The sequence below is a fragment of the Dreissena polymorpha genome, chromosome 4 (genome assembly GCF_020536995.1).
Source record: "Dreissena polymorpha isolate Duluth1 chromosome 4, UMN_Dpol_1.0, whole genome shotgun sequence".
Taxonomy (NCBI): Eukaryota; Metazoa; Mollusca; class Bivalvia; order Myida; family Dreissenidae; genus Dreissena; species Dreissena polymorpha.
The window spans coordinates 8,600,466-8,628,427 of NC_068358.1; the positions used below are offsets into that span (position 1 = coordinate 8,600,466).

At 32.8% G+C, this 27,962-nt stretch overlaps 1 protein-coding gene across 1 annotated transcript; it reads left to right on the top strand.

Moving 5' to 3' along the window:
- Positions 1 to 1,323: 1,323 nt before the first annotated feature.
- On the top strand, positions 1,324 to 27,925 carry LOC127877572 (multiple epidermal growth factor-like domains protein 6). The gene is made up of 14 exons (XM_052423548.1): positions 1,324 to 1,432; positions 2,128 to 2,232; positions 10,244 to 10,356; positions 18,365 to 18,484; positions 18,733 to 18,836; positions 19,397 to 19,534; positions 19,685 to 19,819; positions 21,419 to 21,547; positions 22,583 to 22,717; positions 24,105 to 24,236; positions 24,875 to 25,009; positions 26,607 to 26,735; positions 27,372 to 27,447; positions 27,812 to 27,925. The coding sequence occupies exons 1-13, from the start codon at positions 1,355 to 1,357 to the stop codon at positions 27,383 to 27,385; spliced, it is 1,467 nt and encodes a 488-aa protein (XP_052279508.1). The 5' UTR covers positions 1,324 to 1,354; the 3' UTR covers positions 27,386 to 27,447; positions 27,812 to 27,925.
- Positions 27,926 to 27,962: the final 37 nt, after the last annotated feature.

The window sequence follows — 27,962 nt, forward strand, 5'->3', positions numbered from 1 at the left end:
AAACCCTGGCATGTCAAAGGCCCATTTTCCCAAATGGTCAATATTTTGACGGTTCGAATGTTGGTGTTTTTTTTCACACAAAAATGTTTTCATATCATAATCTCGTTTCAATCAAAGGTAAAATGTAATACATCACAAGGCGCTGACGTGCATTGTGTATACATGCGTTGCTCTGCTTTTATAAACATGAAAATGATGAAGGCTACGTTTCTTGAATGTGCACTGAATGAACGCTTTTCAATTTATTTTTTCTTAAGTCATACGTTAACGTAAAGGTAACGCTTCAAACATTCTATTAAGCGTTATGTTTCTGCGGGCACTTGATATTTATTACACTCGCATACAACAATTACAATTCAGGTTGTCACGCAATTGTGATTTTATTACAATTTAAGTTGTATGAAAACTTTTTTTTTGTCATTCAAAGGTCGTATGGCACTATTTTTTTTTATATACATGTATGCATTACATTTTGAAATAATCTTTGTTTGAAAATGCGATCAGATGCAATTTTGAACCAAAAAATAAGTTTATTACACGTTCGGCCGTTATTACAATGCAGATTGTCAAGCAATTGTAATAATGATATATTTTTATTACAATTGAGGTTGTATGTGAACACCTTTTTTGTCATTCATAGGTCGTATTGCCATATGAATATAAATTTCATATAAATGTATGCATTATCTGAGTTTGAAAATGCGATCAGATGCAATGTTAAACCAAGAAATAAATTTATTACACTTTCAGGCGTTATTACAATTCAGGTTGTCAAGCAAATGTAATAATGGAAATAACTGTATTACATTCGAGGTTGTATGAGAACACCTTTTTTCATTCATAGGCCGTATTGCCATATTAATATTAAATTTATATACATGTATGCATTATATTTTGCAATAATCTGTGTTTGAAAATGCGATCCGATGCAATGTTAAACCAAGCAATACGTTTATTACACTTTCGGGTGTTATTACAATATTCAGGTTGTCAAGCAATTGTAATAATGTAATAAAGTTTATTACAATTCATGTCGTTATTACACTTAAGGTTAACATGTTTTATTACAATACTTTATTCAGGCCATGACTGCACGATGAATAATGTCTGAGTATTTGCATGTAACACGTCACATCTGAAGTCATCTTCATGCAAACAGCAATTTCCGAACTTATTCAAAATAAATTCATTAAATATTTAAGTGAAACCGGAATTGTATTCTTGAAATGTCCTCTAAATACATGCAGACATATTTAAGTGATATATGCGCCCATCGTCACGAAGGGTTAAGTTTCAAATGAGGAAGTTAAATACGCCTAAACAAGATTCTGCGTGTAGTTGAAGATATATTGTAATGTTAAAGTGTATGGGAGTGTTTGCTTTAAACGTAATTAATCTTTTAATTCTTCTTATTAATCTGACTGGTTTCTGTGTAAGTTTTACTGGATATTATTTTACACTTGATGTTGAACATTATCAGAATTTAATGCATCTCGTGCAAAATAAGTATTTTTAAGATTCAAATATTTGCTTATTTAAATTTGAGAAATTAATGATTGATGGAAATAAATATTGAATAGTATTTTTATTCTCATTTAATTAAATCTATACTTGTGTCCATTGAGAAGTGTTATGAAATTCATGAGGATATATTTGTCGGATTGATTTAACAGTTAACATCTAATGACTTGCTGGTCATATAACACCTCATTTGATATATAAGCACAAACCAATTGAGCCGCGTTCTGAGAAAACTGGGCTAAATGCATGTGTGTAAAGTGCCGTACCAGATTAGCCTGTGCAGTCCACACAGGCTAATCAGAGACGACATTTTCCGCCATTATAGTATTTTTAGTTTCAAGGAAGTCCCTTCTTACCGAAAATCCAGTTAAGGCATAAAGTGTCGTCCCTTATAAGCCTGTGCGAACTGCACAGGCTAATCTAGGATGACACTTTACACACATGCAATAAGCCAAGTTTTCTCTGAACAAGGCTCAATTACATAATTCAAAATATTTTAACATAGCTGATGAAAAGCACGTGTTTATTTAAAGTGTTAAATAAAATTTCGTATTAAAGTATAAAGCAGCTGACAAATTATTAATTAATTATTCGGAGTTCTTATAGAATATCATTAGTCGTCCGGGAAATAATTCGGCAGTGATCTCAATGTCAATACCGGTAGATGTCCAGCACAACTGCGATTATATTCACACAAAAGGCCGCACAAAGGTAACGCTTAAAATACTTTTATTGTCGTGCTATCTGAATGAGTTGGTCCCTACATTGTATTTCGTTGAATGTTTAAGGAGTTTTGACTCGCAAAAGCAACAGGAGATTGTGGAAGTGTGGACAATTGCAACTTTGCAAATAATTAAACAATGCACACTCGTTAAGACTCATTTGGTAAAACAACTATGGTAAATGTTTAGTATTACAGTTTCCTCATAAATATCATTACTGCAACGAAAATTTGCGAATCTGTTTTTTTTTTTATTTGGTCAATTTAACAAAACATGAAAAGCCCCTTTAACAAGCGATAAAAAACAGTCTAGTGTTTCCGTGTTGTGGTGATAAAGGGCTCGCTTTTATCATGAGAGTAATCGGATACTAAACACGCGTCACGAACACATGTTGTTCTTTTCCTTCCTATTTTAATAATTTGAGACTTCTCTAATAATCTGTCTTTTATTAAAAAACGCTTAATTAATTTCAATGTTTATGTTCTCCATATCTGGCCTTGGAAACAGTTGTTGTTCAAGTATTAGTTGATAATGAACACAAAATATACAATCAAAGCGCTGAAGGCACTGTAGGTGTTCGCTGTTGTATACGTTAAGATGCAACTCAGTCAAAAAAATGTTATAGCTTTTTATATTGCAAGTTTTAAATGAACACAACCCATTCAAATTAAAAAAGAGTGTGTCTTAAAGCACAGGTCCAGATGTGCTTTTTAAAATTATTAATAAAAAAATATATTTTAAGCTTCATTTTGGGAAAACAGGGCTTAATGCATATGCATAAATTGTCATCCCAGTTCCAGAGACTCTCTTTAAACGAAAAACATTATAAAATCAGTAATGTCGTCATTGATTAGCTTATGCGTATTGCACAGGCTAATCAGTATTCACAGGCTAATCTTATTTGACATGCATTAAGCCCCGTTTTTCCTGAAAGCAGCCAATATGTACAGATTTCAATGATAAACACTAGGCTGGCCTATCTCGTCTTACAAGCTGTTAAACACTATTAGTCATATATACCCACTGCAGTGTACCTGTGGTGAACTATAAACAGGCAAATGTGGTGGTTATTTTTCCTAGCAGACGCTTATAACATTTGTCTTCTGCTGCAACAGGCAGTGGTTGTCTTTCCATAGCGTAGCCAATGCTTCTAAGCACATACTGATTTGCAAAATATGCTCTGTAACATTAGTGTTAGCTAATGTTTGCATAATATCACTATTTTTTATATGACAACTAGGTTTATATGATTATAATTGTGAATAATTTGAACAATTACGGCTGTGATTATTGTCATAGGCAAGTGATGGTCTACATGTTATTTGTACTTGTCATTGGTAGCTGCATGTTTCTGAAGTTTATGCAATATCAAAACACTGAACTCTCTCATGGTTATTGTCCCCTACAGGTGAAACCTGAGGTGACTTATGGTTTGCGCTCTGTCTGTCTGTCTGTCTGTCTGTCTGTCTGTCTGTCTGTCTGTCTGTCTGTCTGTCTGTCTGTCTGTCTGTCTGTCTGTCTGTCTGTCTGTCTGTCTGTCTGTCTGTCTGTCTGTCTGTCTGTCTGTCTGTCTGTCTGTCTGTCAGTCTGTCCGTCACACTTTTCTGGACCCTGCGATAACTTTAAAAGTTCTTCAATTTTTTTTTCATGAAACTTGAAACATGTAAAGATGGCAATATGGAGATCATGCACGTCATTTCAGTTTGTTCATACGTCAAGAATTCTGGTTGGTATGGAAACAAATATAAAAAATATGTATATAAAATTTATTACAATGGTGGAGTTTTTCATATGTGTTGCAAACGTATTTGCTCTTGAAAGTGATGCTGATTTTTTGTCAATCGATGATACACCTTATACAATATGTATGTTTAAATTATGTATTTTCGTTCTGTCGTTGTTTTTTAAATTCATTATTTTAAAACTTCACTTTTGTATCACAAGTATCGTGGCTATATCTTTCATTTTCAATTTGCAATCAGATTTTTAAAGACCCGCGTCATGCCAAATGGGTCGTGTTCTGTATGCAGCCAGCGTAGCTCCAGCCCAGCCTGCGCATGAGCGCAGTCTTGTCAGGTTATGCATGCTGAAAAGGCCACTCTTGGGATACCGTGAAACCTTGTGTGCCTATGTATAGAGGAAAGCGTAGCCTCTGACCAGACTGCGCAAGTGCATTTGTCATAAGACCTATTTTTTTGCACGACGCGCATATGAGCACGTTTTTTTCCGTCCTTCTCACTTTTGGATACATCCCCAATAATTATCTGAATTTTAAAGTATATTTTCTAGTGTGAACCATTTAATACAAAATGTGTTTGGCAAAGAAAGAATATTACTTGCCCTAATTATAAAACAAAAAACGTGTGTTTATAACATACCTTAAGCAAGAAAAAAAAGATCGAAGTTGAGATTTTTGACATTTTGGATGGCTTTTGGGGAAGAAGGTTAAAATTTATGTTCATAAAAATTACATTCGAAACCTAAGGAAATGCGTCAATCTTTAAGTGTTTTTTTTTTCAAAGGCTCAATCTTTTGGACTGAGACCTCAAAATCGTCATTTTTACATATTATTTCAAATAAAATCAATTTTAAAAACTTTATTGGTGATGTAACTTTTCTAGTCCAACTATGTTACGTCATGATTCTATGTAACTAAACTCAACATGTTCAAGAGAAGGACGTGTGTAGTAAATGCGAGCACGAAGATCATCCTATATATATACGAAACAACTCTGTTATGAATCAGCATACTTAGAACGATGAACAGTTGTAAAACTGGGACACCTTTAAAGTTAGGTTATGTATGGGGTCCCACTGTGTTACGTCACGAATTTTGTGGAAAATCTATTATTTTAAGTTACTGTGCATGTTAACGTGAACAAACTGGCGAATTTTGTGATTTGGATGTACGCGGCCGAGATATATTTTTCGCGGGAATAGCAGCCATTTTATTTAAAGATGGGCAGAATGCCGGAGCGAGCTGGGGTAAGTGTTATAACTAGTTACGTTGTGAAGAAAAATTGCCCAATATTAATTGAATAGCTGCATTAAAAACCTAACAAACCGACAGAACTATTACTGTATCTACATACAGTTTGCACATGCATAACTAGATGTCACTTAGCCGAGAACTCTTTATCAAAAAACGATATCGAGAACCACAGTCACTGTCACAACATACATATTGTAAACTCTGATATAGATATGTAAATTACAAATTGTTAACGGTAACAAATTTTTAAGGAGGCAGTCTACAGTTTTTCTTGAAAATCCCCAGGCCGACAACCACTGGTCTACAAAACACCCTCAAAACAAGGCCTCCAGTCACAACCTGAAAATAGATTCAGACAATATTCAGTGCAGCTCATCAACAGCTTGAAAAAAAGCACAAAACAATGCAGAAAATGCTCTTTAAATTGATATCTGGGGTAAAAAAAGACCTTTTCGGGGGTCTCGGAACTTGGCCGTAACCCCCTTTTTAAAAATAAATCCGGATATCACATTTATCCTTCGGGGTAAGATTACGCACGCAATCGACACCATGCTTTGCATTATCTAAGCCAATGCTTTCAAACTAGGCCAAACATAAGCCCTCATTCAAATTAAACTTGTTTGCACTGCTAACTGATTTAAACCCACTGTTGAAATCTGTCAAATGGCGGCTACTTCAAGCAGGAAGTACACGTGCAGAATGTTGACTAAAATCCAGGACACTTAGGCCGTACACCTTAAATTCAGGAAATGAGAGGCCAATGAGCAAATAGGGCTAGAAAACTATAGACTGACTCCAAAGTGAATCTTTGGGCAAAATAATTTTATCACATAATGTGTCGTATTATACTTTGACACAAATTTTGTTTGTCTATGTTAAATATATTGTTCCAGGAGCAGGTCCATGTTGCGTTCAAGTTAAATCTAAGATAAAATATGTACTTATTTGTTTAATACAAAATGTGGTGAACATATGAATTTTCAAGATTAAGGTTATCTGTGTTTTACAGAGTACACCAGCAATATAATAAATGATGTTTAGAACAGAATGTATTTGACGAATGTTATGTGATGTAACTTGACTCCAAAATGTATTTTCCATGTTACTGCATTGCAACCAAATTACATCTAGTACATTTATATTAAAAAAAAGAAATATTACTGTTGATGGGTAAATTGCAAACACACTATAATGTTATATAGCTGACTTGAATGCACTGAGAAGACATAGTATAAATATTTTCTGTTGAAACATAGTTTTCAAAATAAAAAATGGAAAGATGTAACATTCTCATTTGTGTTTTCCATGTTATCATAACTTGTGAAGTTCTCCTGTCCATTGTTCCTTTGTAACAGCTTAACCCTTTACCAAACAATAACGTTATTTTACAAATTAGTTGCAGACAACTCTAGAAAAGACAGTGAAAAAGGAGAAATTGCTAAGCTTTTTATTATTTTCATCTTTGAAATAAAAACCCAGTTGAACAAAAACGTTTTAAGTTCCATGAGATTCTATCGTGTAGAAAAATTTGCAAAAGAAATTAAATGATTGTGTTTGAAACAGGCTTTATTCAAGTTATTTAATTGATACATGTACATGTTACACTTATTATACTTAAGCGCATCTTTATTGTTGTGATTTTATCTGAATTATAATGATATTATTTGTATGTGTGCATGCTCTGCTTATTTTCTATTAATTAATATCTAAACTGATGATTCATTCTTTTCAGACTCTTTTGGTCCATTAGGGTTCCAGGTTAGTATCATGGGGTGGACCTTGCAGGGTACTAGTTTCACTTGATACACAAGAAAACTAAAACCAACACCAAAGTTGATCACATCTTTTAGCTGTGACCTAAGATGTCTGCTAACGACCAGTCGCCATCTAAGTGCAAGGGCTGACTTCAGATCCAGCTTAAAAAGGGACGCTTCAAGGTGCCAAATACATGATCTTGTAAACAGACGATTCCTGGAGTCAAGAGTATAACAAGGCAAGAAAACAACGGCACATTACATGAAATTAGTTAGTTTTTCATTTATAAATGTTCGGGCTAACAACTTCATCAGGATATAATAGCAAATAAGCATCCATAAACACATTATCATAAGATTGTATTTTGTTTTGTATTAATGCGTATGTACTATTCAAATTATATAAACCTATTATATAAACCGTTATCTTCAACAATTACAGCTGTGAACTAGTCCCACACCTTGGTCCAGTCGACTTTAATAGGTATCAGGAAGCCCTATTAGGGAAGTGTTTCGCCGCCTTCCCAAATTTCACCACAAAATATGGCGTTTCCCAGGTACTGTGATGGACAGCCCTGGAGAAGAACAACCTGACAAGGGAGATTTTGTTCAACTGAACGCATGGGATGCAAAACATTCGCATTCAGCTGCCGGATTTAACTCTGCACACATTGACTGCTTGGTTTGTTTTTATTTACGAGCTAATTCATACATACCGGTTAATATGTTCATCGTATTGTAATATTATATAAACATTTATAGTCAATGTATATATCACTTATTGTTTTGAAGTAACCAATTAACATAAAACGGCGTTTCATTGCTTCTATGAAAGAATATTTGTCTGATTTCAGGATCAGCGCTAGTGAATAGGCTGGGAGAGGACCTTGCTTGAACAGAATCTTCCCCTTCAGTTGGCTCCACTGCTAGCGTCCGGGTCACTGAAAAGGCCAGTTGACCTAAGAACCCCTGACCCACACGAGATCTCGATCCCGACCATCATTAAAGGCGAGCACATGAAAGTGGAAATAACAATTTTTGCACTAGTTGTGTGCAAGCAAGAAGAGCCGGTGTCCATTTTGCCAGCACCAACTCTGCGATATTTCGCTGCTCCTGAAAGACTATGGAAACAATAAAACTTCATTTATTGAAAACATAAACAGTTTGACATTGATCATATTTAAAACCTAATATTTCAACCTTCTGCTTTTTTTTACTCTTATCAACAACAGGATGAAGATCAACTAAATTGACAATGAAAAAAACATCCTTAACACTGCCAAGCTTGAATTAAGTATTACTCAGTGATTTATGCATTTGTGTTTTCCTTAAACCATCTACTCTAGCACTATGTTACTAGCAACATCAGAATAGCACAATACTAAAAAAATCATTTAATCAAACGTTGGAAAACTAGGTGTTTTTTGTTCCAATTACATCACCAAGTTTAAATTACAGAATAAATACCCCTTAAGTTTGTGATTATAACTATGTGTTGTCTAGCTTTTTATAACAATAAAAGTAGGTTTGTACCGTACAAAACATAAGTATTGAAAGTGGAAAAGGAACATTATTTTGTAAACAAACCTGTTTTCAATGTGTCTTCCAGTGTTACATTACTAATTTATGTGAATATAAAATGAATATTTGTCAAACTACTGTAAAGTTGTTCTTCTTTCTGAAAAGTAATCACGTGAGCTTGACACTGCAGTAGAAATTTATCAAAAAATACATGTTTCTTTTTCAATAAAGTTGGACACCATGAGATTAGGGATGTAAAGTGGCTGGGCAGAAAAACACGTGCTCATATAACAAAGTTATTTGAATGTGTAATAAACCATGTGATGACATACATGGTGTGATCTGACGAAGTAAACTTGGTATCTACGTACACTTTTATGAAGTTAAATATACGTGCACTTCATAACAAACATTTCACTCGGTGTATATGCAACTAAATGAGAAATGAAAAAACACTACCCAAGCATTTAATTTTGATTTAATAATTTAGCAACGTCAATTTACTACATTCATTTTAAAGTAATAATATACGCCGAATATCTTGTGTACATATATTTCTTGTTCATACATAATAGCATGGTTTAAGACGTACACGAGGATTCACGGACAAATAAACACAATCTAATGAGTAGAAGTAACGGAATATGATGATATCGCTATGCATTTCCTTCCCGCTAAATTCACCGACACATGATCGGAAATGCAGACCCATTGCGATAATCACATATTCAGTGACTTTTACTCATGTTTAGTAACACGAACTCATTTGATTTCATGAAATTGGTATCGTCTTTCCGGGAAAAATGTGCATTTTCACCGCAAAGACAGGTCAAATAAATACGTTAAAACTCACCGAACAGAGACAACAGGTCATATATATATATATATAGGTCGTAAAAGCTTGCAGTGACAAACACATTCGGATTTATTGCTCTTAATTGGTTTTTATTATTTAAGTATTCACCAAATTTGTATATTCACGCCGCTTGTTTAACAGGGTGCAAAATCAATGGGGTTTTCGTGGATTTACACACGTGCCGGACAGAATGTACACACCGTTAAGAACTTTTTTATTTTTGCAAATATCTTAAGTTATTTAAATATATTTGCAAAAATATATAGTGTAGTTTGTGCAGATACCTTAAGGTATAAGAATCAATCCTTGAATACGTCTGAAATCGGTGACAAATTTTCACGTTGCGTGAATGATAACCGTGTTCAATGAATGCAGTAAAGTTAAATTTCTGAACAAGAACACATGCTTAAGTAATACTGATGTATTTAACATTGCCATAAACAGCATAAAAATCTGTCTTTTATGCACTCGTTTAAATTCTTAAGAAAACTTGTTAAAAAGTTATTTTAAATAAAGCACCACTTACCGTCGTGTTTAAATCCATTAATTTTAAAAGGTGGAACACAAAAAGTCACATGATCCTGCACCCTGTTAGTAATATGCGAACGTAGCAGACTTTAAATATATGTTGATTAGATAAACTGGTCATATCAAAATACGTTTTAAACTGGCTGAGTTCAAATCATTATCAAACGCATTTTGAACAATTATGTGTCTCCTTTTTCGATGCCTTGTCATTTATCAAAATATATTGGCTTTTTATTGCTCATTCAGTCAACATTATAACAATATTGGAATCACATTTCCACGACATCCTTATCTTACAATTTAATGACGGCGAATTTTTATGTAAAAAACATTATTGGTATGTTGACAGAAAATGAAGATCGTCCTGGTCACGAGCATGCTGTTTGCGACATTAGTTGGAAACGGGCAATGCGATTCAAGCAACTGTCAAGGAGAGGAAACAAACTTCACGCGACCAATTAAGTAAGTGCCCTTTATTTAAATAAGCATAACACAATTCAACATTTTGAAACATAACATAAAGCAATTTACATGTATCCACCCGAGGTAACTAAAAGCTTATACACACCATGCATTACTTTGGTAGCAATGTTTTCCATTTAGGATATTCATAGTACGTCTTTTTACAACAGTAAATATTTTTTTTAATATAACCATTCAATAATAATGTCATCATTAAAGTTTCTTATATTTCGAACAAAGAGATACAGGAGACAAAAAAATGAACTTAAATAGTGGAATATAATTCACGGAATTAATACTACATAATTATGTCACAAAGTGAATGTGCTTTTTAATTTAAATGATTTTATATCGTATTTACATTTATGTATATGTATATAAGCATTTTATATTAACCTTATTGCTGATCCATAATGCATACTCGATAAATGAACAGATATGCAATATATACTGGCCAATTCAATGCACTAAATATAATTGAATGAACTTTTAATGAACGTTTTTATATTATTCTGCGCACTTGCATTTCCCTACAGCAGTCAGTTTTCACGGGACATGATAAAATACTGTTTGTTTTAAACAAAATCAGCCTTAAAAATATATTTTAATTGAAAAAAAATTATTTCAAATTTACAAATATCTTCATCGCGGTTCGAATCCTAGATCAAAAACGGACAGTACATAACTATTATGTCCGTCTTTACGTGCGCATCACCGAACACGTAAAGTGCTGTATGGCGAATTAATTACATTTCAAATTCGTCGCAATATGAGCAAACCATGTGCTGAGTTGGTAAACGTGCGAAAACGTTCTTTTATAATGATAGGTTGACGAATGTGATTTGCATACATTAAGGTGTGTTTTGTCGCGATAACGATACTTAATGTGTGTTTTTTTGTTCTATTGTTCTTTCTATTCTCATGACCTTACCCATAATGCAACCTTTCTATTTTCATCACCAGACTTATAATGCAACCGTTCTGTTCTCATGACCTCACCCATAATGCAAACTTTCTATTTTCATGACCTGACTCATAATGCAACCTTTATATTTTCATGACATGACTCATAATGCAACCTTTCAATTCTCATGACATGACTCATAATGCAACCTTTCTATTCTCATGCCCTCACCCATAATGCAACCTTTCTATTCCCATGACCTGACTCATAATGCAACCTTTCTATTCTCATGCAATGACTCATAATGCAAACTTTCTATTCCCATGACATGACTCATAATGCAACCTTTCTATTCTCATGCCCTCACCCATAATGCAACCTTTCTATTCCAATGACCTGACTCATAATGCAACCTTTCTATTCTCATGAAATGACTCATAATGCAAACTTTCTATTCCCATGACATGACTCATAATGCAACCTTTCTTTTTTCATGACATGACTCATAATGCAACATTTCTATTCTCATGACATAACTCACAATGCAATTTTTCTATTCTCATGACCTGACTCATATTGCAACCTTTCTATTCTCATGACCTGACTCATAATGCAACCTTTCTATTCTCATGACCTTACCCATAATGCAACCGTTCTATTCTCATGACCTTACCCATAATGCAACCTTTCTATTATCATGACCTGACTCATAATGTAACCTTTTTATTCTCACGACCTGACTTATATTGCAACATTTCTATTCTCATGACCTGAACCATAATGCCACCTTTCTATTCTCATGACCTTACCCATATTGCAACCATTCTATTCTCATGACCTGACTCATAATGTAACCTTTTTATTCTCACGACCTGACTCATATTGCAACCTTTCTATTCTCATGACCTTACCCATATTGCAATCTTTCTATTCTCATGACCGGACTCATAATGCAACCTTTCTATACTCATCACCTGACTCATAATGCAATCTTTCTATTCTCATGACCTGACTCATGAAGCAACCTTTCTATACTCATCACCTGACTCATCATGCAACCGTTCTATTCTCATGACCTGACTCATAATGCAACTTTTCTATTCTCTTGACCTGACTCATAATTCAACCTTACACATGGGCGGTGTTTCCATAGGCAATTGCTACCTTTACGAATGTTTAATAGTAAGCAACTTATTATATCTTCGCCAACCAATTGTACCCATTCGTTTGCATTCGTCATGAAAGTCGCATTAACTATCTACAGTACGTTCGGACTCTATCACAAAGATTAATCAGGGGATCGTTTATGATAATCTGATGTTCAAATAAGCTTATCACAAACCTCCAAATAATAACGTTGCCAACCTTATTGAAAGGCATTTATGCGAATTATCAACGCAACTTTTAATCACAACACATTCTTCAACATCCCAAAATATAACGCATCCTAGTCGCAACGGAAGAATAACGTCGCACATACATATATTAGAACGCAATAAACATGAGAAAACTAAAAATATTAAAAGGAACGCATTTTGCCGAGCCAGTTGGTCAGTTAACGTAGGGCTCCAATAGTTAAGCGAAAATATCCGAATTTGTGGGTTTGAAGATCACCCGAGAATCCGGTAAAACAAATCTTTAAGATAACGAAGTGAATTTGTTTTAAATTGTTGGCAGATTAAACATTCGCAATGTTTTATTATTCTAAATCGCCATTATTTTACAGCAGATTACATTATCCAAAATAAAATTAGTAAATATATGCTCCTGGAAACTTAAACTACTTATCATAAAAATATCGTTTTTCTGCTGTTGTTTTATCGAGATAAGAAAAACATATCGATACAGAAATAATTGTAGATTTTATCAAATTAATCTGAACGACATATTGAGGCGAATTTTACAAACAAACTTTTTTTGTTAAGGGATGAATGATCGTTTTCAATAGACATATGCTACCTGGAAAGTTGTGGGTAATGAGACATTTAAGCTAACTGATGTATAAACGGAAATGTAAGGGTGACAGAAATTAGAGATAACTAATACCAATTCGTCATTAAATAAATACAAAAGTAGTTAACTCAAACAGCGATTTATATCGTAATCTTGAATAGGCAAAGTATTTTGCGGCCGTAGAAGCATTCATATGTCGTGTAATAAATGCTTTCTAATTTACACAAAGCGAAAGCATAGAAAGGAATGTTTCAATTAGATTATTTCGAATTAATATTCGCTCTGTTTCTCGACTTAACGATATTTCTTAGATGGATAAAAAAACGTTTCTGGCAAATAAAATTCTTTGAGTTTAATTTGGAATATAAAGCGAATATTAATACGAAATAAACGGTAATTAATTAATTATTGATATCGCTGGAAAGTGAGCGGCATTTAAAAAATTAAAAAACGCAATACATGGTATCAAACGGCGAAAAATACCTGTTTCGAAACGGACGTCGCAATCTTCTAACGCGATTAAGCTGCTTAGGTGAAATCAAAATAACGGACGGACAGGCGGCCACACGGCCACACGGCCAGCATGATTTCATATTTGTTTGGCGTGGTGGTATAAAAAATATTTTCCGTTTCGTTTCATCATCATCATCATCATCATCATCATCATCATCATCATCATCATCATCATCATCATCATCATCATCATCATCATCATCATCAACTTGTTTCAAAGTTTTTTATATGATACTTTTATCGTTCTTGTAAGTAAATTGTGTTTAAAGGAGAACCTTTATTACTTACATTTGCTGATTACTATCAGCAATGAAGAGTAAACTAACTAACTTACTATGATTAATGCGGAGAAAACATAATTCAAATAGTTGTAGGATGTTCGATCGGTATCTCAGATATAATTATAGAAATTATCTTATTTAAAGTGGGAATATCAATAAAATCTATGACATCTATAATTACATCACTTCCATTAAGTGGCATCCTTCTTGTGAAGATTTACCAAGTTTCATAAGTCTCATACAGATCAGTTTTAATAATTTTCTTAACTAATAAAATTAGTGCTAATTGTATTTCTATATTGGCCATGTGTCTCATACTCGGTGGAAGACAATAACGTACACAAGTCCATTTCAGTTTTGATTGTGATTTATTTTTTGTTGATTTAATTTTAAATTCTATTCTACTGAAGTCAATATTCAGAGATACATGATAATAAAATAAACATGCCTGTATTCAATTTTATCCCATCATCAGACGTGCATTGTCGAAATAAACCACTGTGGTATAAATTTTCCTCTATTTCGGCAGTGCTGAAATATAGCTGTCACGCGCAGCGGAGAATGGTCATGTTACTCGGAATCAACTATAAAGTAATCTTTTTTTTTGTAAAATCGAATCAGATTCAACAAAACAAACAATTTGATACCAAGATGTAATATATTTTTAACACATAATGCAACTCAAAAAGCAAAAAACATCATTTATAAGTATTACGTGCGCGTACTCGTGACGTCATTATTAACACGTCATACGACACAATGCATGTTCTTTCATGCTAAAACTGCAGTTGTTTAGTGTTGTTTTTTATTATTTCTTAAAAATCGGGGACGTAGAGGTATGATAAACAGAAAAACAGGTTAGTTACTGATCTTTTCCAAGGCTCGTGATTCAGATTTTCTAAGCCTCGCAAAATAAACGTTGCTTTATTCGGCACCGACCTAGTATTCTCTATTTGATTGGTCAGTATAATTCCGTCCTCGCACGTGCATATTGTTGCTTGACTCACTCGCTAATTTGCAGATTAAATCACGTGGCAGAAAACGTGCAAGACTACCGTATTATTATTATTATTATTATTATTATTATTATTATTATTATTATTATTATTATTATTATTATAATTATTATTATTATTATTATTATTGCCATTATTATTATTATTATTATTATTATTATTATTATTATTATTATTATTATTATTATTAGTATTAGTACTACTATTATTTTAATCATAATAATGATCAATAATTTAAATTAATTTAAATAATTTAAATTAATCCAAACAAAATCTAAATGTTAATTATACGAACACTGAAATATATACATGTTTGAAAGATGTCAAATATTGCTGTATAAATCAATGGAAAATGCTTGGAAAACTGCTTTCATAGAACATTTTTAAGACCAAGGCCCGTAACTTTCTCAAAAATCAATGGTTCAAAACGCAACTCGAACTTGATCTGTAAGTCATGCAAGTATCTGGAAGCGTTCAGAAAAAACACTCCCGAAAATTGACACCGGACGGACAGACAGACAGACATGTACATTTATGTTTTCTTTTTGGCTATGTACGCATAATACAGGCACAATCTGGAAATACACCTGGCCATGACGATATACCGAATGAGTTGTTGAAGAATGACCTAACATTGGCGTTGCTGCATAGCCTCTGTAATAGATGTTACGTTAGTGGAACTGTACCATCAGAATGGTCTAAAAGCATAATAACACCTATTTCAAAGTCGTCTATGTCTGATGTAAGAGATCCACTCTCTTATATGGGTATTACATTAGCTCCTTGTATGTATAAGATTTATTGTAGTCGTTTGAATACTAGATTAACAAACTGGAGAACACAAGAAAAAATTTTATGTGATGAGCAAAATGGCTTTGTTAAAAGGAAAATCACTATTGATCAAGTACAGTCATTAACTACAATTATAGAAAATCGTAAATTCAAAAGGCTCCCCACTTTTGCCGCCTTTATCGATTTTAAGAAAGCGTACAATTTATTAGATCGAAGTACACTATTGAAAAAATGCAGCATTTGGGATTGCGGGGCAGACTGTTTCAAGCCATATTTTCATTGTATAAAGATGTTAAATGTTGTGTCCGTCTGAATGGCTTCGACACGCATTGGTTCGATATAAAGTGCGGCTTGAAACAGGGTTGCCCCCTCTCCCGAATGCTGTTTAATTTGTATATTAATGATTTTGCTTCTACAATAAATGGCTTAGATAATGGAATCAAGATAGGAGATACAAGAATAAGTATTTTATTATATGCTGATGATGTTGTATTATAAGCTGAAAATGCCAAGGATTTGCAGTCAATGTTGAATCAGTCTGGTGTACTCAAAATAAAATGACAGTAAACTGTGATAAGTCAAATATGACTTTTCGTACTAATGGGACACCTATGTCAGAACATGTTTTTAAACTTGGAACAGATGTATTAGAATATGTACATAGCTATAAGTACTTGGGTGTTGACTTTCATGAGATAGCTAAAACTGTTGCTATGTCAGCATCCAGGGCTCTTGGTCTGATTATTTCAAAGAGCAGAGCATTTGGTGGTTTCCATTACTCAACTATCACAAAGCTGTATGACAGTATGGTATGGCCAATCATTAGCTACAGCGCTCCCTTGTGGGGGGAAAGGTCTTATTTCGTGTTTAAATGCAGTCCACAACCGTGCCATGCGGTACTTTCTTGTGGTAGGAAATTATACTCCAAATGCAGCTTTGATTGGGGAGATTGGTTGCAAACCGCTCAATGTTAGGCTCTGGGGTGCAGTTTTCAGACAATACTTTAGAGTGATGAACATGCCAAATACAAGAAAGAATGAAGTGGTATTTTTGTGGTAAAACAATGCCAATGTTAGAAAAAGTTATTTTATATTAAAAAAGTGTTTTCAAAATATTAATTGTATAGTTGAATCTTGCTAGTGGCAACTCTAAACTGTAATTAATTATATTGAAGATTAATTGTTTGATGTTGAAAAGTTGAAATGGAAAGCATTGTTAGATAGAAATACCTCTATCAGAGGAAATAGTGGAAACAAGCTGAGAACTTACAGAATTTTTAAATCTGATTTTTGTACAGAAAATTATTTGAAAATCAAAATACCTTTTAATTACCGTTCAACTTTTACAAAAGTTAGATGCGGTGTTGCACCATTACGAGTTGAGACGGGAAAATATGAGAATTTAGCACTAGGAAATAGATGTTGTCTTTATTGCCAGAATGTCGTAGAAGATGAAAAGCACGTACTATTTCATTACCCATTGTACAATGAGTGTAAAACATACTTATTTCTGTAATGGATAATATGGCAAGTGTCAGTTATGAAAATTTGTCTGATGATGAATTTTTTTTAGACTTTTAAAAATTATAATAACGCATATGTTGTTGCCAAAACCTGCTTTAAGATTTTATATGAACGCAAACAATTTTTATACTCTAGGACATAACCATACTTTAACTGTATATATGTATATATACATAGTCTTAGTTAAAATATCTTTTAGTATGTTTTAATGGTAACAATGTTTTAAATTAGAATGAAAACTTGTGTTTTTTTTAATAAATGTTGTAGTCATGTGAATTGTAAAGTTGTTTTAATATGTACAGCCTCTTATAAGTCATTTATGACTGGTTACATTTATGGCATTGTGTTATATTGTATGTGTTAATTGTAGTATGAACATGCAATGTGATTGAGACTTAAATAAAAATAAAATATTTTGTATTTGCCAATAAAATTTACTTGATATATTCAAAGGTAAAGAAAAAGTACATAGTCAATCAAGTGGTTTGGTATTCTGAACATAAACGGACGTTTTACATTAAGTTAGCCTTTAACAAAAAACTAAACAATTGAAATGAATGTTTATCAGGATCTTAAATTTGTAGGTTAATCTACCGTCGGAATCAAACAAAAACTGGCGGTAAAATGTTAATGTTTCATCAATATTTAAAATTGGAAATGTTACTTCATTCCATTTCAAAATCGTGATTTTTTTTCAAATCAATGACTGCATTTATTTTAGGTATTCGGATATAACATAGCAAGTTTTCACTACTCAACATATATGATACGTTAATGTCGTTTGGTTTATGAGTGCTAAGAGCATTATATTAGTTTATTTGTTAAACACTTGTAGCAATCAAGGGTTCAATATGTTTGACTGTATCCAGATCGGATTCTCGTTAACTGCGTAGAAATCAGGTTTCAATCCCGAGAAAGCTTTTTTCTATTTAAGCAACTTAAGCTCTATAGTTGTGATATATTATTTAAAAGACACATGGTAATGGCAAATAAAAATATGTTCCAACAGTCTTAATAATCGAATAGGGTATTAGAAGCAGAGAGGCGAACAACTACAATGTACAGAATGGAAAAGAGAACACCGGATTGCTCGCGTTGGAACAAATTTTGGAATTGGCTGACGGAAAAATGTGATATACAGAACATGTATGTTGTTATATTATGTATAGGAGCTGTACAACAAGAAAAATATTTAAGATTATTCATGCAAAAAAATATATAAACATACTGTGAAATTTATGTTTCATATTGATGTTCATATTGTATTTGTATAGGACAACATATTTATTAAAATGACTATAACAAAATATAAATGTCCGTCTATTTTACAATAGTGTTTTAGTGATTTTATATTTTAATACTGTCTTCGTTTTAAAGAAACATTTAATTTCCAGAGTCGTCTCATATTCTCACGTGTATTATATAAACGTCACCAAAACAGATTATGTTGTTGAATGTTGCCCTGGACACACTAATACGAGTGGTTACTGCATACAAGGTAATTTTGTTCTTTTTTCCTGATTAATCGTCAATACATACGTTTATTAAGACTTCATAGAACTACAAGCAAGTTCAAGTCTTCACGTGATTGTGTATTTCCTCACCAAGCAAAACAAAATTGTAAAAATTTTGCACTAACATATGATTGTCCATCTGGTCGTAGGGCCGATCAACTTAAAACGTCATTGGTAAATTGATATAATTGGGGGATGTGAAATGCACAAGACATATAACTGTTGCTCCATACTCTATTGAGGCGTGCCCGGTTCGTATCTCGAACATAATAAAAAGATGTCAGTAGAAGACTTTGTACGTAATTGATTCCATGTTTGTGCAGATATTTCCTATATATAGTTTAACATTCGAATTTTTTTTATAGCATCGTGGAAACTATATGAGTTATATATTTTAACAATCGTGATAAAAAGTAAAACACGCTAGCGAAATGCGGTGGTATTTAGAAATGTCATATACATGTTGTCTTTTGACATCCCTTTTAATTAAGAACAGTAATTTTCAAATAAAGTGGGCACTAAACCGTCTTCATATCTTTTACAGGATGTGGCATAGGAACGTATGGACCAAATTGTACCTTTAACTGTAGCTGTGTTAACATTTACGCCTTAAATCGATGCGATCGAGATACAGGCTACTGCCTTTGTTCTCCTGGATACTACGGTCATAACTGTACAAATGGTACAAACACTTTTTTGTATATGACGAGATTGCATTTGCATTTATTGCACAGGTAGTCACGTGTTTTTTTGTGTCTTTCAAGTACACATTTTATTTGATGATTACATGTACATATTTATTACATACTACTGAAATATTCTGTTCTTTCAGAATGTGGTCACGGATATTACGGGTCCAATTGCAGTTATAGATGCATATGTGACAATAACGCAACATGTGATAAACAGAACGGCAAGTGTAATTGTACTGAAACGCCTGGGTGGACAGGAACCGCGTGCGAAAAAAGTAAGGTTTTCAATTAGCATAACCACAGTAAAATACCAAAATATTCATTCCATGTGATATCAATTGTACAATTATACATATACACATTAAAATTGCTTAACGCAAAACCTTAATATTATGGATTGATGCAAAAAGTATTCACAATTGAAAGTTTTGTGTTTTAGTAAATGTAATTTCGTCGTAAAGTCAATAATATTCAATATTAAAATTATAAAAACAATTGAATATGTGATACACAACAGAAGCTATCCTAGTGTGTTTTATTTTCGACGGTGTCAGGCTTCTTTTGAATGATTCTCATAAAAATGCAAAAAGAAACATACAATTAATGTTGGTTATTCAAAACAAATATATCACCAACAAAAATGTACAATAAAACAATTTTTTTTACATGTTTTAGAAACAAAACAAATGTCAGTCTTACTGCGCATGTTCTGTACATCATGAAGGGTATTTTCGACGGTCACAATCAACTCAATTAAACAGCACAAAAAAGTGTGCAGTGGAATACTCATAATATATCTTTTCATACTGCTATCCAATAATTATTTAATATTCTTCTATGCAATTTAGATGTACAAGTGGATCTATAATCAAACCTATAACAATGGTTGTTAAAAATTCCAATTGCATTCATTAATTAAATCTGTCACAATATATCATATCATGTGTAAGTTAAATTGAAAATTATTATATAATATTGCTGGGTAGGACAGTTTGCAGGTGTTAATATCCTACTAGAATTTGACTTTAAGTAAACCCAATTTTCCTTTTCGCAGGAAACCTCTGATTTCTAATTAACAGTTTACAATAGACTTACATAAAAAGCATCACATGACTTTTCTGGAATGTATTGTGTAAAAATAGGCGAACTGTCATCATTTGGATTAAATCAAAATGATTTATAAATGTAAAATGATGACCTCGAATTTTTTAGGATTAATGACAACAGATGAAAACTATTGTGTACGAATGTGAGTTTGTTTATTTAACGTTTTATTGCCGTATTTATCAATTAAATTAGGTCTTCTGTTGTATGAACTGCATGTGTGCAAATGAAATAACATGTGAATTACGCTGAGCATGCGCAAAATACCATACAGGAAAATGTGTGATCGTCAGAAATACCCTACGTCGAAAATACCCTTCGCGACGATACAATGGTAAAGAATAAAATATTTAAAAGATCATTAAAATAAATTTAAAAGTAACTAAACATGCATAAATAATGGTTTCAGAGGTAAAGGGGATATTTGAAAAATATTAAATAAATCTACGTAGAGGATTTATATACTATATTAAGAATGTCTGAAGGTGATCCAAGGACCGGAAAAGTCCACGACGCATCATGCGGCGTCTAATCTGGGTCTACGCTGTTTGCCAAGGCCTTTTTTCGAGACGCTAGGCATAAATGGGTTAAAACGTCACAAATCCGAATACAATTTTCTATGAGTTAATAATTATTAAAATGATTAACAAAACACACGATAATATAGAGATACATAAGCGAGTGCACAAAGTTAGATATAAACACACATAGACTTATTCATATTAATTATATAACTTTTATTTACGTTTATCATGATTCTGTCATACCAGAGTGCAATAACGACACATTCGGGCGTGATTGTGCCGATAACTGCACGTGCAATGAGAACCAGACATGTGACCATGTAAATGGCACATGCACTTGCAAAGAAGGACACACCGGACAGAACTGCTCTGAAGGTCAGATAATCATTAATGATTTGCTAAGGACACAGTGATATTTTCAATTTGTATTGCTTTGTATTGAAAATATTCTTCGATACAATATACGGCGCAGTACATTTTAACTATAATAAGTACTGATTGGTGGAAAAAATAGTGTTCAAAGTATTTTTTATTAGAGCTGGTGATAACATTTTCGTTCAAGGGGTATTTGGGGGGGGGGTCGCACTTATGAATCCTAATTCACGCGTTAAGTACAAACACCGAGATTGGTTCAGAAGAATTGTGTTTTGCATAGAATGTTTAATTTGTTTATGACACTATTCTGCTTAAGGAATAAATTTAATACTCCGATATTTTGTTCAAACCTTTTTCATTTATAAGAGCATATATCCGATTTGAAATAAAATGTACATAATAATATGAAGTCATCAAATAACTATTCGAATACACGTATTGTTGTGACTGATTAATCTTGAATTCATATCACATGCAATAAAACGACTGTCTCATTATTTGGCCACGAGAAGCTTTCAACTTTATTATAGGTACGTGTATTTAATTTATGTAAAACTTACCACGAACTAATCATGTTAATATTTTAAAGAAATTCGCCAAGGTAAAATCATTTCGAAGGGTTTTATTACACAGATACAGAAATAAACGGCTTGAATGATGTCAATAGCTGGATGGATAAATGATTTAAACTAACAGTTTCGCCGGGTGTAATTATTTGTCAACGGATTTAATTGTTTCTTTTGAAATATGAATTACTTTGGCTTTGCAAAAATTTGTAATTAATGCTTACATTTTTATGGTGGATTTCATAGTTACTTTTTCCAATTTATTTTTAATCGATGCGTATAAATGTTTGCTATGCGTATTTTACGTTAAAATCTTATATGCGCCTCTTTGACCAATGCTTTACTGCAAAATAAAAATATATTGTCCTTGTTAAAGAATTGTATATTAAGCATACATAACAAACTTATTCAAGAATATTTTTAGAGAACAAAAATATTGATGTGAAATATCGAATAGTAACTGTTTAAGAATGTGCAAACATGACGTATGGAGCGGATTGCACCGAAAAATGCAAGTGTCAGAAAAATACCACAAAGTCATGTGACCGGATGAATGGGACATGCACATGCAACCCTGGTTACAACGGCATTTTTTGTATGCAGGGTAACGTACACAATTTCCATATTAATACTGTGTTTGATTGCTTTGGTTGGTTATAGGAATGTCCCACAGTAAATATGACATATTTAAGACGATCAAAATTCAGGTGGTTCATTTTTTGTTAACCGGATAGATCGTTAAATGAGCATAAATACATGTTAAAGAGAACATATTGACCTTTTGTATACCATAACAAAGCGAAAATCTTGAGATATTTACATTACATTGATGAGCTGTGTGTTTAAGATCATACTAAAACATGCTAATGCATACTGAATAATAAAGGAAGATGATGGTTAAAGTAAGATATCATTTTATAAGAATTTGTTCACACTGTGATACCACAGGAATCATACTTCGACATTCGTTGTGCAAAAACTTCTATATACAGTCTTACAGCGACACTAAATATCCAACTTAAGACTCTATAAAAGCTCTTCAAACCACTTCAGGATGTACAGCGACGTGATCGGGCTTGTTTAAACAAAGGTTCTCAGAGCAATTGTATCTATTTAAGGAAGTCAAGATTGGATCGGTTAGTCAACACATCACATATATTTTCCTAACATAGTAAACAATCCCTAAGAAACTTAGGAAGGATAATTGCAGAAATACATGGTAGATAGTTACGATGGAAAGGGAGAGTAATACTTTGACCGAGTGCGTACGCATAACTGCGCTGAATTGTGCGTTATTCCTGGGTGTTAGCTACATTAAGTCTGATTTTTGCCACATGTCCTTATTGTTGTTGCACTGCAAAGCACTGTAATATTACCGTCAGTCCTCATATTACACCGTCAGTCATTCCGTCCACAAAAATATTTTCTGCGGTTATACGAAGGGTAATGAACATGATTTAATGGAACTATGTATAACTCCATATTAACAACGGTTATAAGATGCATATGCATGCACATATTGCATTGAAATCCGAAATCAAAGTTCTGGTAACTTTGACAAAACCACAACAACATTTAAAAACTGTAAAAGCTTACAGTATTATGAACGTTTGTATGCAGATAATCAGCGAAGTCAGAGTCATGCACGACATATCATTTTCATAGAAAGGTGAATCAAATGATAACAAAACATGGTACACATTAACCGTAAATTTAACGTGTATTTGTTTTTGTTTTAGCTCAAGTATGAAACATGTTTAAAATAAATATATAAAAAAAACGCTTTTTAACGTAATCAACACGCTTTCATAATAAAAGTAACATTTACAATTTGGGTAGTTTCGAAGTGTGAGCGTATTCTTTCATATTTGTGTTGTCATAGATGCTTTATTCATGATGACCCAGATATGATAGGTGTCAAAAGTAAAACCGATACCCAATGACTGCGTGTTGTTCAAACGATAATACATAAACATATGTCTAATTGACAGAATGTGACCCTGGGTATTATGGCAACAATTGCAGTATGAATTGCAGCGACAATTGTATCGGGACACATTACTGTCACCACGAGACTGGAGAATGTATTTGTCTGGGAAAGAAAGGAAAAAACTGCACTGAAGGTTGGTCAATTTAAGTTATAAAATTTATATGATAAAGCGAGTAAAATTATATTAAAATATATTAAATCCTTATTGTAGGGACGCCATTGAGGCCTAGTTGATGTTTGCGTTTCGACTTCTGACCCATTACTTGCAACTTGCGACTTATGACAGGAAATAAGCTACTTGCAACATGGCATTTTACGCGCTGTACGAGTTGTTATTTTGAGATGGTGAACGAGCATAAATACAAGTCTGTCTGAGAAGCTATTTTTATTGTGTGATTTGTGTGTAATGCGTGCATGCGTGATATCATTAGTTTCGTTCGCATTGTTTACTAATCTTGTTTGACCAGTGTTTACAAACACAAACTAAGGATTGACCTCATCCGACGATGCACGAATAACATTTATGTCATAATTGCATCTAAATACCTTGAAGGATTTTAATGCAAGACTCAAATATATATTTCCGTTAAATGTAGGCACGTGTAAACAATTGCAATTAATGGTACACACACTTTTTTGTATATGACGAGATTGTATTTGCATTTATTACACAGGTAGTCACTTGTTTTTTGTGTCTTTTAAGTACACATTTTATTTGATGATTACATGTACATATTTATTACATACTACTGATACATTCTGTTCTTTCAGAATGTGGACACGGATATTACGGGTCCAATTGCAGTTATAGATGCATATGTGACAATAACGCAACATGTGATAAACAGAACGGCAAGTGTAATTGTACTGAAACGCCTGGGTGGACAGGAACCGCGTGCGAAAAAAGTAAGGTTTTCAATTAGCATAACCACAGTAAAATACCAAAATATTCATTCCATGTGATATCAATTGTACAATTATACATATGCACATTAAAATTGCTTAACCTAAAACCTTAATATTATGGATTGATGCAAAAAGTATTCACAATTGAAAGTTGTGTATTTTAGTAAATGTAATTTCGTCGTATAGTCAATAATATTCAATATTAAAATTATGAAAACAATTGAATATGTGATACACAACAGATGCTATCCTAGTGTGGTTTATTTTCGACGGTGTAAGGCTTCTTTTGAATGATTCTCATAAAAATGTAAAAAGAAACATACAATTAATGTTGGTTATTCATAACAAATATATCACCAACAAAAATGTACAATAAAACAATTTTTTACATGTTTTAGAAACAAAACAAATGTCAGTCTTACTGCGCATGTTCTGTATATCATGAAGGGTATTTTCGACGGTCACAATCAACTCAATTAAACAGCACAAAAAAGTGTGCAGTGGAATACTCATAATATATCTTTTCATACTGCTATCCAATAATTATTTAATATTCTTCTATGCAATTTAGATGTACAAGTGGATCTATAATCAAACCTATAACAATGGTTGTTAAAAATTCCAAGTGCATTCATTAATTAAATATGTCACAATATATCATATCATGTGTAAGTTAAATTGAAAATTATTATATAATATTGCTGGGTAGGACAGTTTGCAGGTGTTAATATCCTACTAGAATTTGACTTCAAGTAAACCCAATTTTCCTTTTCGCAGGAAACCTCTGATTTCTGATTAACAGTATACAATAGACTTGCATAAAAAGCATCACATGACTTTTCTGGAATGTATTGTGTAAAAATAGGCGAACTGTCATCATTTGGATTAAATCAAAATGATTTATAAATGTAAAATGATGACCTCAAATTTTTTAGGATTAATGACAACAGGTGAAAACTATTGCGTACGAATGTGAGTTTGTTTATTTAACGTTTTATTGCCGTATTTATCAATTAAAGTAGGTCTTCTGTTGTATGAACTGCATGTTTGCAAATGAAATAACATGTGACTTACGCTGAGCATGCGCAAAATACCATAGAGGAAAATGTGTGATCGTCAGAAATACCCTACGTCGAAAATACCCTTCGCGACGATACAATGGTAAAGAATAAAATATTTAAAAGATCATTACAATAAATTTAAAAATAACTAAACATGCATAAATAATGGTTTCAGAGGTAAAGGGGATATTTGAAAAATATTAAATAAATCTACGTAGAGGATTTATATACTATATTAAGAATGTCTGAAGGTGATCCAAGGACCGGAAAAGTCCACGACGCATCATGCGGCGTCTAATCTGGGTCTACGCTGTTTGCCAAGGCCTTTTTTCGAGACGCTAGGCATAAATGGGTTAAAACGTCACAAATCCGAATACAATTTTCTATGAGTTAATAATTATTAAAATGATTAACAAAACAAACGATAATATAGAGATACATAAGCGAGTGCACAACGTTAGATATAAACACAGATACACTTATTCATATTAATTATATAACTTTTATTTTCATTTATCATGATTCTGTCATACCAGAATGCATTAACGACACATTCGGGCGTGATTGTGTCGATAACTGCACGTGCAATGAGAACCAGACATGTGACCATGTAAATGGCACATGCACTTGCAAAGAAGGACACACCGGACAGAACTGCTCTGAAGGTCAGATAATCATTAATGATTTGCTAAGGACACAGTGATATTTTCAATTTGTATTGCTTTGTATTGAAAATATTCTTCGATACAATATACGGCGCAGTACATTTTAACTATAATAAGTACTGATTGGTGGAAAAATTTGTGTTCAAGGTATTTTTTATTAGAGGTAATGATAACATTTTTCGTTCAAGGGGTATTTGGGGGGGGGGGTGTCGCACTTATGAATCCTTATTCACGCGTTAAGTACAAACACCGAGATTGGTTCAGAAGAATTGTGTTTTGCATGGAATGTTTAATTTGTTTATGACACTATTCTGCTTAAAGAATAAATTTAATACTCCGATATTTTGTTCAAACCTTTTTCATTTATAAGAGCATATATCCGATTTGAAATAAAATGTACATAATAAAATGAAGTCATCAAATAACTATTCGAATACACGTATTGTTGTGACTGATTGATCTTGAATTCATATCACATGCAATAAAACGACTGTCTCATTATTTGGCCACGAGAAGCTTTCAAATTTATTATAAGTACGTGTATTTAATTTATGTAAAACTTACCACGAACTAACCATGTTAATATTTTAAAGAAATTCGCCCAAGCTAAAATCATTTCGAAGGGTTTTATTACAGAGATACAGAAATAAACGGCTTGAATGATGTCAATAGCTGGATGGATAAATGATTAAAACTTACAGTTTCGCCGGGTGTAATTATTAATTACTTTGTTGTAAACGGATTTAATTGTTTCTTTTGAAATATGAATTACTTTGGCTTTGCAATAATTTGTAATTAATTAAGCATATGAATAGCTTACATTTTTATGGTGGATTTCATAGTTACTTTTTCCAATTTATTTTTATCGATGCGTATAAATGTTTGATATGCGTATTTTACGTTAAAATCTTATATGCGCCTCTTTGACCAATGATGAACGAACAGCTTTTCTGCAAAATAAAAATATATTGTCCTTGTTAAAGAATTGTATATTAAGCATACATAACAAACTTATTCAAGAATATTTTTAGAGAACATAAATATTGTTGTGAAATATCGAAGAGTAACTGTTTTAGAATGTGCAAACATGACGTATGGAGCGGATTGCACCGAAAAATGCAAGTGTCAGAAAAATACCACAAAGTCATGTGACCGGATGAATGGGACATGCACATGCAACCCTGGTTACTACGGCATTTTTTGTATGCAGGGTAACGTACACAATTT